Source organism: Oryzias latipes (genome assembly GCF_053564925.1).
Source record: "Oryzias latipes strain Hd-rR chromosome 1 unlocalized genomic scaffold, Olatipes_Hd-rR_3.1 chr1_Y".
NCBI classification, from domain to species: Eukaryota; Metazoa; Chordata; class Actinopteri; order Beloniformes; family Adrianichthyidae; genus Oryzias; species Oryzias latipes.
In genome coordinates, this window is record NW_027616335.1 from 4,556,743 (window position 1) to 4,569,967 (window position 13,225).

Consider the following 13,225-nt stretch of genomic DNA (forward strand, 5'->3'; position numbering starts at 1 on the left):
CCCAGCAGAAGACCACTCCGGCCCACTGGAGTGTTTATTGAGGCCCTCATCGCCCGCAAGACTCTGCAGTTCCTGCCCGATGGATCCGAGCTCACTAAAGCAGCAGTGTTTTCCTGTAGCACGCGCTTCTCGAGTGGTTCCCACGGAGCCAGCCATGCTTTAGAAATGTCATGCTCCCCCCATTGCATGATATACTGCAGAGCATGAAATACAATAGTCACAGCTTATTGTTTTTTGCAATAAAATGCTTCATCTGTTTTACGCCCCTTTTAAGTCTAGGGGCCCTAGAAGAGCATAATGTAAAAAGTAATGGTTTTGTCACCAAATTTAAATTAACAAAAAAAACAAAAGAATTTTCTCTATACAAAGATTAACACATTTATTTACAAAGGAATAAAAAAAACGAAAAGAACTAAAAGTGAAGCAAAAAGACTTCAGGGTGAACAGAGGCCAAAATAACAAACAAAACCCCCACCTATATGTATATATATATATATTGGTTGGTACATGTGTGAAAACTCCATTAGACATACGTGGAACACTAAAGGCCCGTACACACCGGGACGAATATCGGCGCACGTTATTCGCCAGCGTTTTTCGCCACGTTTTTTGTGTTCACACCCAGGCAATTTTCGCTGACGATGAGCCGAGTGAGTATGCAAATTCATTCCCTGACATTAGATGGCGCTTAATGTAAAACAGAAATACCCCCTGTACACAAGGTGGCGCTGCGCAACTTTACGCTTCTTAAACTCACTTTTCACTCAGAAGAAGAGAGCAAGTATTTACGCGCTTGTCAGAATCATACAACATATAGAAAGAAGAAAGAAGCAAGAAGAAAGAAGAACATAAACAAAGAAATTATTGTTCTGTTGAATGATGAAAGACGCCGGAAAAGACGCCGATTTTGGGTACATCCCATTGTTACGAGGAGAGTAGAACATGGGGAGTTTTATCGACTGGTACAAGAGCTGAAAATGCATCATGAGCGTTTTCGGGGATATTTTAGAATGTCCGTCAGTGAGTTCGACTTTTTTGTCTTATTTCTTCACGGCAGTGTAGATGCTACCTGCCGTATATCTTCTTCGCCGTTACGTATGTGTGCTCGGCAAGACAGTTTTGTTTTTAAGCGCCCCCAAGTTGTGTTTTACTGTAACTTCAGAAGCGCCAGACACGTGTGCAAAAGCGGCATTCTCATTGGTCGTATTGTTTTTGACGTGGTGCGTCAAACCAAAAAAACGAACCCGAGACGTTTTAAAAAAAACGACACTTTTACGCGTGGCGTTTTTCGCGTCGGTGTGCACACTCACATTGGTGCCCTTTGTTTAGTCACGAAGCGTTAAACGTCGCCGAATATCACGCGCGAAATTTGTCCCGGTGTGAACAGGCCTTTACAGTCGTGGAATTACACAAATTTGCATCTGCATATACTATTGCATAAGTTTTACGCAATAATTTCATATAAACTTTAATACACATGCGTAATTCTCAACCGACCCAAAATTTTGAACTGCTCAAAACCAAATTTACATAAAGACCCATTGGCCGAAACCCTCGACAGACATCTGCACACATCGACAAATGATAAAGGCAAGAAACACATATGAATTACATAGATCAAGCAAGTATCCCGTAAGACAGAGATTTCATACATGGAAAATGTGCAAATGTACATAATGGCTGTGTGACAAGGCCCTTAGGGTCCCGTTGTGTGTTGAAGTGTCCTTCCTTGGAGAAGACACTGAACCCCACATTGCTCGTGGTGGTTGGAGGTTGGCGCCACCGTAAGTTAACAGAGTGTGAATGTGTGTGTGAATGTGACTGAGACTATAAAGTGCTTTGGGCCTTCAAGGAAGGTAGAAAAGTGTTATATAAATATATCATTTATTTAACCAGGTAGTATCTTTTGTAATGGAGCAGAAAAAACAGGCTGTTTACACAAGCAAATCTAAAATGACAGATTCAGGAAAAGGGAAGTGGCTTTTCTGTAATCAGTACAAAAACTCTCCAGGCTGATGAAAACTAATTACTTTTTGCAAACCTGTAAAGCACATATTTGATATGGTCATATTACAAATTTTGCACTGAACTGAAGCAAACTGACAACAAGACTCCTCTGTCCACTGCTAATGTTTGTGAGAAGAAACAAGGACTTCAATCAACTCAGATCCTTGACTTTGTATTTGATTTATTCTCAACACTACTCCATGAGTCTTTAGAACTTCTATGAACAAAAATTCTTCCTCCTTCTTGTACTGAAAAAGAAACCTGGGTGAACATCAAATAACGACAAACATTTGTATTCCAAGCCAAAGGCTTTTCCACAAGTGCTTCATCTGCCTCCTTAAAAAAGAAATGTCAGCTGAGAAAACACAACACTGTGCTCAGAGGCTGCATGAATACCTGTCTTCCTGTTTGGAAGTCAGAGGATTTGGGTGGCGCTGAAAGCTTGTCAGCAATGGCAAACAAAAGCTTTGTGTTGAACCCCCGAATGAACAGAGTAGACGTACAAGATATTGAGCTGGCCGTGCATTTGTTCAGAAGTTATGCATAATCAGTTTTCTAACCCATAAACAGCTTATTTTAATCCTGTCAAGCCCTTTACATCAAAGAACTGACATAAAATTCATATTTTTTTAATTTGAGATATTTTCTTTCTTTATCTTTAATAAAATCATTTTAAAAAATTATGACATAAATTCTATCAATTTTGATTTGGTCGATGATTTGTTACGTTTTTGCTCATAAAAATGTTAGTGTAATACACAAAAATATTGACATGCTTGTTCAGGAAAAAAACACTTAATTCACGCACTGACTTCAATTTAAACCACATTTTTAACATACTGTCACTGTATTATAAAGCATTTATCAACAAATGTGCATTCTTTAAATACAGCGAATGGTCGTTTTAAAAAGAAAAAAGCAGAATGACATTAGATGAGTTGTTCTCACTATGAAATTGTAAAAGTTATCATCACAAAAGTGTTTTTGAGATTTCATGGAAGCAGCCATTCAGACATGGACAGGAAAAGCCCTTGTACTGCCCCTAGTGGAATGATGATGAACTACAGGACAGAAAACATGTACCAAGTAACATACACGATGGGTTTTTAAGAAAAGTTTGGATTATATGCTAATGAGATTGGGGTCTCAGAAACACACGTATCAAATATAATACGAGTGGTGATCTAGGGTTAATTTAATAAACAGAGCCAGAAAATGGTCATAGACACGTGCACAGCAGTGCATGAAGCCTGTTTTCAAAGACTTTTCAACGAAAGTGGTCACTTTAACGCCTGTTGCTGAGGGCATAGTTACCCTTTCCTTTCCTGGCTTGAACTAGAAAGCAGTTTCTGGTTTAGCGACTTTGTTGCTTCAAAAAAGAAAAAGTCACTTTCTTTACCTTTCAGGCAGCACTTTCAACGCTGATGATTACATTTTTTGATGCTTTTTTCATTTTACACTACACTTTATTTCTCAGTCTCTTTAAACCAAAACCGACTGGTTACATTTGAAGTTATTTCCACCTTTTAACTTTTTATTCTGTCTTTGTAAAGCTGGATGACATGGGAGAACCAAAAACACTTGTAAAGTTGATTAGAAAAGTTCTACATTTACAGGGCAAACATGGGAAAGTTCTCATTCTTTTTAAGCATCGCAATAGGAAATTTAAAATAACTGGAGGAACGTTTCATTCACAAAAGGTGTTTTAAAAGAAAAGCACACAAATGTCATCCCTTTGTTCAACAAGTTGCGTGCCATTTTGCGCCCACACACGGAATGAGTTATAGTGCGTTGCTCAAAAGACAAGACAGCAAAGCTTTGATTCATGGGAAACACAGAGCCAAAAAAACCTCCCTGCTTTGCTCCTCTCCGCTTTGGTGTTGAGACAGCAGACGCACAGACAGAAATGAATCCGTGTTAATGAAGTAGAACAAAATAAGGATGGTGCTCAACCTCCACGGCCACCCTAACATGCAAGTCTATTGTGAAACCCAGGCTCCTTTCAGGTGCAGGCATGGGTAAAAAAATTCTCATGTGTGGCTGCCTTTGCTCTGTGCAGGCTGAGACATCTATGAGGTGTTGACACACAGATCCTAACAGAGCACCAACTGACACAGATGCACTGACATTTGCAACGAGGCATAACTTTTAATTGTGAGCTGTGCTACACTGCAGAAGTGAATTACTGTCGCGATCAGGCAAAGGGTGAGTCACACTGTTAGTCAGAGAATGAACCGGATCCGTAAACTACTACAGATACCGATAAAAATGGAAGATTACATTCAAACGTAGCAACACATTTTACAAATAGATCAAAACTAGAAATAAACCTTTTTGTTACCTTTTAATCACTTTTAAACTTCCAGAAATGGCGACTTGGACATGAGTCACACTTAGGTCTTGCATGAAGAGTCACTTGAGACTTGACTTTTTTTTATTTGGCTCTTCAAATATAACATTTTTACTACGTTTAAACAATAATCAAGCTTAAGACTTAAGGTTTAAGACTGCAAACACAATCTTTTTTTTTTATCTCTCAGCACAGGACATCAGTCAAATGTCAAAACAAAAGTTCTATTTATGATGCTTTTATTTTGGAGATCCAGAAACACCAGCTGCCTTTGTTATGTTTCCAGTAGTTTATGATGAGGAAATATTCCTTTTAAACATAAATGTTGAGACGGAAGACTAGACCTGAAGTTAGAGTTAAATACTTCAGACTTACAAATGACGTGAGCTTCTTAGTACACCACATATCCTGCCACAGTGGTGTTTTCCCCGCAGACCTCAGTGAAGCACCCTTGGGTTACAATCCTGCAGTTTTAAAAACATAAAGTCATTACAGCAACGCATGGGCATTAACCAGAAGTTAATAAATGCCTTTACAAGATTTACAGAAGCAAAACAAACTGATGATTATTAGCTGCTGCCCAGACGTTCAGAAAGAGCAAAAACTTAAGCAGTTAACTGGTCTGAAGCATTTCAATGACAGACAGATAAATTGTTGCTTCCCGTTTATGTGGAAAAGGTCGTTGAAGCATTTTAAAATAAATAAAAGAGTAAAACAAAAAATGCGACCCAAAGTTTGGTCGTAAAATGCCAAGATAACTATAATTGAGTGCTTCATATCTGATCTTAAAGGTCTAACTGAGCATGTTAAATGTGTGGAAGCCACACTTTATGAGACTTTATAGTGGAGATTCACTAAACTGCAGCTAAACAAATAAGGAAGTAAAGACAAAATTAGAGTTGTTTGGTCCTAATGCTTGGCACAGAAACCAAATCTCAGAGAAAATGTGAAGCTTGATGGTTGGATTTACTGCCACTGAACCAAATAAATTCATTAAAAAATAAAATATAAATTCTGAAAAACTAAAGCCATTGTCTAACAGCCACATTTTTTTTCATAAACCCTTCTTTTTTCATAAACATTCCAAGTAACAAATCCGAATCTAAATTTCAAACAGTAACATCACTGGAATGGTTTGGTTACTGAAATGTTTTGACTGTGCACAAAATAAGCCCCCAAAACCTAAAACCTAACCTAAAAAATTATTGCATCCCTACAGCCTATAAATTCCTCCACACAGAAAACTTGACTAAAACATACATGCTGTAAGGCCCTGAGATATTTGTTTTTTGCAAACTATTGACAGATTCTATAGATATATGACAGGTGTTTCTTCTTTTGATCTCCTCATGTTCATGGAGAGCGACTGTGGAGGGCAGACATTGATTTAACGGCAGCTCCCAAAGAAGTGAGCTGCTTCAGTTATGTAAACTGGGCCGAGTTTGAAGCAAGTCAACCGTCAGGACTTTGCATCCCCACCAACCCCTGGAGCTTCCAATGCAAACAAGATGCCTTCACTTTCTCTACGCTGCCCCGAGCCTCACACAGTATGCACACACACACACACACACACACAGAAGAATGGATGCAAAGTGTAATCCAAAAATGAAAAAAAAGAATGTACCATTGTTAAATGGGTGTTTTGTTATTATTATTTTTTTATGCAGATTGTCATTATTGCTCTTTGTTATAATAAAAGGTAATCGTTAAAAAAAAATTCTTAGGACAAACTTAATCTTTTAGAGCATAAAAGATTTTTTTTTAAAGAAAATCAAACTAAAAAAGTAAAGATTGTTACAAAAATAAAATATAAACAAACCAAATAAAACATTTAGAAGTCTTACATTTTGAAGTACTTTTAAAAAAGGGTTCATACATATCTGGGATTTTCTTTTTAAATGGAAGGGTTTCTTTTTTATTATTTTCCTCTCTGAGGGAGGAAAAAACAGAGTCAGGACTTCAGCGGCCTTCCTATCAGTCCACCCACTGCTGTAATAACAGGTCATGTTTCACTGACTTTCTAGATCTTGAAGGAAACTTATCAAAAAAATCTTTAGTTTACTTCCAGGAGTTAAGTATATTAACATTTACTGAAGTATATTACTTTAGAAAATGAATTGTTGTGGGTTGTTGAACCCTGGAGAACCCAAGAACAAATTTCTTCTAGGTTTTTAAAGTTAACTTGACATTTTTTATTTTAAGTTATTTTATTTTATTTGTTGCTCGTTTGTTCATTTTTGGTAGCAGGCATGAACAGTAGCCAAAAAAATAAAATAAATAAATCCATCCATTTTCTTATAACCCGCTTTATCTCTTTTGGTGTCAGACGGTTGCTGGAGCCTAGCCTGTTGGATGAAGACGGGGTACACGCCAGTCCTTAAAAATAAATACATCAACTAAAATAACAAAATAAATCAAAGAAAAAATAAAAATACAGTGACCAAATTTGACCCAGTAGGTTCTCCAGGCTAAACTTTCTGTGGGTGGAAGGGCAGAGAACCTTTCAGTACCGTAATGGTAGTTTATTAGTCTTTGCTATTAAAAAGAATAAAACTTTTTAAAAAATTTAAAGAGTTGAATGCATCTACATTACACATACTATTTGCTTTATGACAATTTAAAAATGTTTGTGGTCAACCACTTCTACATTTAAAGCTTTCATTCAACTCTCTCTGCTAATGTGACAAGAGCAAATCCCACAGACCATTCCAAGCTGCAGCCACTGAATGGTTAAACTCAAGTGTTCAAATTCAAATGTCTCATTTGTTTGTCTTTGTTTTGAGAGAGCCGTTTCTCGCTGGCGCAGACAGGGCCAGAGATGGCACACAAAGTGTAGAGCTCTTCATTTGCCTCAGCTGCAGCGCTGCTCGGCTGTGCAGCTGTCTCTGGCTCCGGCCGTCATTTGCGTCTTTACACCACCCTGTGATGGACAGGCGGAGGCCTCTCACAGCTGCAGCAGAGCGTGGCTCCGCAGTCCTGGAGGCTCCGGGGTGCACTCAGTGATGCTGAGCTCAAGGGCTCTTTAGAAAAGGTTCAGGGGTTTGGAGATTTAGATTGAAACAAATAGGGAATAAATGTGAATAACCTTCAGTGGTATCACTTTACAAAGATTTTGTCAAGTCAATCAACTTTTAATCTATACTGATGCATTTTTGACTGAAGTAGTTAGGCTGCATTGACACATTAAACAGGTTCGTGATACCAAATGTTGACAGTGGAGTGAGTTTGCAGCAGCATAAGCCCTCTTTAATCCGTCCACCACAAATGCAATGATAAAAAGCCTGCGGGCAAACATTAGACTGCAAATACTGAATAAGAGCTAAATCAAAATGCAGAAGCGAACAATGACAAATGTAAGCCTGAGCTCCAGTATCAACAAGTACCAGAGAAGTTACTCACCGCTGATTGTTCATCACCATCAAGCATAAGAAGCAAATGGTGAGGTCTGCTGCAAACTGCATTACATGTCAATCAAACCTGTCAGAGGCTTGGGTGGATAAATAGCAGTCATGGTCTTGTGACGATAGGGACGACTAAACACGATATTACAAATCAAATACAAATGTCATAAAACCATTTTAGTTTCTGAAGAGTTCATAGTATTCAAGTGTTATAGGATCAGATTTTTTATTTAATAAATTTCAAATAACCCGATCTTTGTCTACTTCCTTATTCATTTACCTGTAAATACTAACTGAAAACAGATTTTTTTAACAATAATATGATTGCTGCTCCCAAAATAGGGTCAACACAGCATCAGGTTTACAAGAGCACAATTATTATTGCTCACTTGACAAATCATGAAACACAATTACCGTACACATAAAAATGTGTGAAAAAAGTGTCAACGGCATGCGGAACCATCTTTATTGTATATAATTCTACGTAAACATGGGGGTCTGCAACCTGAGGCTCCAGACCCACCAGTGGCTGTTAGCCCTCTGTGGCTCGCTGGTTAAAGAAAAATAAGATAGTAGCCAGGGATTTTAAAAATGACTTTGTCAACATCGATTTAATTTAGATTAGTTCTGCTGACATTACACTGTGCTCTGCTCTCCCATTCCTTTACCATTGTGCAGAGATTACTTTAGCAACAGATTTGATCTTCTCTTATCACTCTTTTTATGACTCTGTTTTGTGTCACAACAATGGTTATTAACTACACAGAAGACAGTTGTTAAGAATTTTTTTTCAGTCTTTAAACTAGTTCTATTGGTTCATAAACCAATAGTCATGTTTAGGTTAACAACAGTAGTAAATAGGGAAAAAGTTGACAGAAAAAATGCCAATTTTTACTTTGTTGTTTAAAACCTTTCATTGGAGAACATTAGCTTCAGTGGGATGATCCTGTGTGGCACAGGATGTCTTTTATTTTTGAAAGAAAGCCACACGAGCCTCTGTCAAAAGTTACAAAATGTATATATATTTACAGAAAATTATTTTTCTCTGCATATTTCTGTTTTTATTCATGCAAAAATAGAAATATAATTCATGCATATTTCAAAAGTAACGACAATACAAATGAATGCAAAAGCTGTATTCAATTTTTTAAAGATTTTGTGGCTCCTACTAGGTTTTGATCAGTATGAAACAGCCCCGAATGCCTCTTTTAGTATATGGTTGCAGAATTCTGCTCTAGATCCAGTTTTAGCTATTTGTTGTGGGAATACATTTAATTAGGAATTTTTCCTCAGAGCACCAACAAAAGGACTTTTTTGCTCAATCGCAGTGAAGTTTATCTGTGCAAAAAAGTTTTGTAAAAAGAAGTTTCACTGAAACATAAAATGGAACAAAATTCAGTTTTTGATCTTTCAATTTTTATGCCCTCCCTAAAATACACTTTTTTCCCTTTTCCAATTACTCAAAGTGATAAAAAATTCTTCCAACAAAACCAAACAGGTTTGGATTTCATCGTTACCCTCGTCTTATCACATACCACACCCATCCATCCCAAAACAGGGTGCTGCTGCTCCACAGGCTCCACAGACCTTCCTAGAGGAATTAACTTTTCATCGGGCTGTTTGTCTAAGCAAACCAGCTCTCTGGGTCTTTCTCTGCAGCGGCTCTGACACATGCCTGCAGCCTGAACCCATTCTGCTGTTGAGTAGTGGGAGTGTGCTGCTGGCTTTTACTCTGTTTGGTTAAAAGCTTTGGGTGGGTGAACCCCGTCCTGCAACTTCAAAACCACCAGAAAAGCACACGGGATCGGCACCACCTCAAACCGCAGAGTCTGGGAGAGACCTGCGGTGGTTTAGGGATGGATCTGGCAGATTTTAGATAAAAAAGGATGATCTGTGACACTGAAATTGTCTTGCTGCAGCTTTTCTCAAATGGAGCCATTTCCAACTCACTGGTCAATATTGGATCATCCTTCTCTCCCCTCCAGTTTCAGGTTCAGATTGCGTCCTGGTCTGTATTTTGCATGCTGAAATCACAGGAGAGTCTTTGTCTGGACAACATTTACATCTCTTAACACAGCTGGCTTGTCCAACCACTGGCACAAAACAAACAAGGAAGCAAGATAGAAAAACAACCCGTAGGTTAAGTTACCACTAAAGAGGTGTTTTAGTGTTAAACGTCAAAACAACATAGACCATTTCAGACTTTTTAAAATAAACTGAGGTCAGCTTTAAGAAAAAATTTGAATAAAAAGAGGAAACAGTTCCAGCTCTTAACAGCTAAAATAAATGTTTGGAGAGCTGTAATCACAAATATTTTTATTTTAAATCAACTACAGACTAAAGATATTTTCAAGGGCTAAATGTTTTACAATACAAAAAAAAAGCTATTATATTTTCTTAATTTAATAAAACTTTCTTAAAGATAACTTTAACAAGCTTTATGATAGGTGAGGTATGCGGGGAGCGGAGGCGGAGCTCTCCGGCTGTCTGGGCAGGTAATACTCTCTTCAGGTAACTGGGTGACTCACTGGCTCTCACACCTTCAGCACTGCAAATGGTGCGTTCACAGCTCAACTCTTCAACCTAAGCTGACAGCAAACAATGGAACACAGCCGGAGAAGGATCACTACTTCATGAAACTTTAGTCTGAAAAGCTGAATTGCTTCTCCTGCATTTTCAAGAAGATTTTCTGGACTCAAAGACTGTGAGTTGTCAAAAACTCTTTAGCAAGAGATTGATGGGCAGATGTCTTTTATTTATTTTTGTTGTTTGGGACCTTGTTTAGTTCACTTTAGATAAAGGAGCGCTGGAGGAACTATTGGTGCCATAAATTTAAGTTTCTCTCTTCTGAGGACACTTTTGTTCATCTGTCCAAGATGCCAGTTGTCAAGGTTGAAAAGGACTCTCAATCAGATGCTGTTTTGCCGACCTCTGACCCTCCACCGCAGACAGAGGAGCAACCGAGAGGCCGAAGGAGGAAGAGACCCCTCCAACGAGGAAAACCCCCCTACAGCTACATCGCTCTCATTTCCATGGCTATAGCCAATTCCCCCGATCGCAAGCTGACACTAGGAGGCATCTATAAATTCATCACAGAGCGATTCCCCTTCTACAGAGACAATTCGAAGAAGTGGCAAAACTCCATCCGCCACAACCTGACGCTCAACGATTGCTTCATCAAGATCCCCCGTGAGCCAGGACGGCCTGGAAAGGGCAACTACTGGGCCCTGGACCCAAATGCAGAGGACATGTTTGAGAGCGGCAGCTTTCTGCGGCGCAGGAAGAGGTTTAAGCGCTGCGACCTCAGCACCTATGCCTCATACGTCCACGACACGCCGGTTTTCTCTCCCGTCCAGATCCCCAGGTCAGCTGCATACTCCAACCCGGTCTACCCAAACATGACTGTCAGCCCCACCTACGGGCAGCAGCTGCCCTCTGCCTATTACCCCTCTCCATCCCCGCCTGGGTTTGCTCACAGTCAGACCCGCATGTTCAGCATCAACAACATCATAGGACACCCTTCTGCAGCCAGCATGCTGGCCAACCAAGGGGTAGACGGCATGCAGCAGCCCAGTCGGACCTTCAGTCCGGAGGGACTCATGAACGGGTCAACGCCCTGTGGCTTAGGAGCTCCCAGCTATCAAGGTCAGTCATGTGGGGGGACGGTGGCTCCCCGCTCCACGGCACACCCAGGATTCAACTACTCTGCACCGAGCAGCCATTCGCATCACCACCAGAGCTCCTACGGACAGGGCTCGACACAGAGCTACCCACCAGCTGGCCGGATCCACGCCTCAGCTCACGGCCCCGCAGAGACGATGGACCACTATGGCAGGGTCTCCCCAGTGCAGCTAGGCTCCTTCTCTCACTACAACAGTCCAGGGCCGATCACCAATACTGGGGGATACCTAAGACACCCCACTTACACAGGGAACATTGACCGGTTTGTTTCTGCAATTTAAGCTACTAAGAATGTCAGTGTGAGCTTTAGACCATGGTGGACTTCAGAGGATGTGAATTGAGCCAGGCGTACCTGCATCCAAACACCACGGATTTCATAAAAGCCACAATGATGATGATAAACCAACTGTGACTTCCCTGCATGAACGCTAGAGCTCACCGTCAGGACTGATGGCAAATTACAGCTGAAAACATTGAAAATGTCTGGTTTGAAATGTCAACGCGCGGGGATGCCATTTACATGTAAAGTAGATGTGTGGTTGCAGGTTTTACTGTTTTTGTTGTGACTTGAATGTGCAAGTTAAATATTGACGGTACTTCAGAGCTGATATGGCACACTGTGTGATGTTTATATAAATTATTGTGGTCCAAACTTAACCGTAAGCAGCTTGTGTGGAGATCACTGGTTTTATGTTTGCCATGAAAAAGAACAGCATTAAAAAGGCCACTCTGTAAATAAAATGTTCAGGAATAAAAAAAAATTACAGACATCACAGTGTCATTGCATTTTCAGTTGTTTCACATCAGACAATCTTTTGATTTCAAAATAAAAGCCTACTAGGAGTGGAGGGGGTTTTCTCTTACTTTTAAGCAGCGTTTCAGCCCAACTGCTTTGAAGTGCAGTCTGGAGCCCTGGTGTTTGCAGTGACTGTGACCGGCCTCATTTATCCCGTCAAAGCATCGATGCACTCCGATCCACTGATAAAGGAAAATGACATTTCATCCCCCTAGAAGTAAAGCGACCATCTGTCTGCAAATGTGATTTTTGACATTAAGAAAGCGTTTTTAAAGGTTTATCATCTACATTGTTATAATTTGTTCAAGATTTATAATCTTGTATTTAACTTTACAAATATTTTTAGTTTGATGATTTCTTTTGGGCAACACTACTTTTAATTAGATCTACAAAATAAATCATATTTATCAGAAAAAAAAACTAAATAATGAAAACATTTAAGCTTAGAGGGTAGACAACAGTTTAACAAATTGTTAAATTATTACAGTTGAATATGAAGAACTGTTAAAATCCTTGTTCAAAACTTTAAATTAAAAGTTTAAAGCGACTATCTGTCTGCAAATGTGATGTTTGACATTAAGAAAGCAGGAGCTTTTTTTTAAAGGTTTATCATCTTCATTGTTATAATTTGTTCAAGATTTATAATCTTGTATTTAACTTTACAAATATTATTTTTTTCTAAAACATTAAAATTGTGTTTTTTTTAGCCAAAACTGGCCCATTTTCAAGTGTTGTATTGGTTCCATTTTGAACAGAAAACAATAGTATGGGATCCTTTTTGCTTTATAATTTTGAAAACCAAAACTGAGAATTCAAATGTTGATAAATGTTTGAACAGGCACTTTAATGCATCCGGGGATTCTGACCACCATTCAAGAAAACAGCACCATAAAAACCCGTCGCATCAGGAATGTGAAGAGGTTCATAAAGATTTGGAGCGACCCAATTGGGCCAGACCAATAAATGTAGCAACATCCTACAAAGTAGAAT

General features: G+C 39.2%; 1 protein-coding gene across 2 annotated transcripts; it reads left to right on the forward strand.

Annotated features, from left to right (window-relative positions):
- The first annotated feature begins 10,321 nt into the window (after positions 1 to 10,321).
- foxe1 (forkhead box E1) lies at positions 10,322 to 12,209 on the forward strand. Of its 2 annotated transcripts, XM_011476296.4 has the most exons (2): positions 10,322 to 10,462; positions 10,544 to 12,209. In XM_011476296.4, exon 2 carries the CDS (start codon positions 10,635 to 10,637, stop codon positions 11,718 to 11,720), a length of 1,086 nt encoding a protein of 361 aa, XP_011474598.1. In that variant the 5' UTR covers positions 10,322 to 10,462; positions 10,544 to 10,634; the 3' UTR covers positions 11,721 to 12,209. The 2 variants fall into 2 exon arrangements, with proteins under 2 accessions (XP_011474598.1, NP_001153928.1); NM_001160456.1 differs by lacking the exon at positions 10,322 to 10,462 and having other exon boundaries at positions 10,635 to 11,720.
- Positions 12,210 to 13,225: the final 1,016 nt, after the last annotated feature.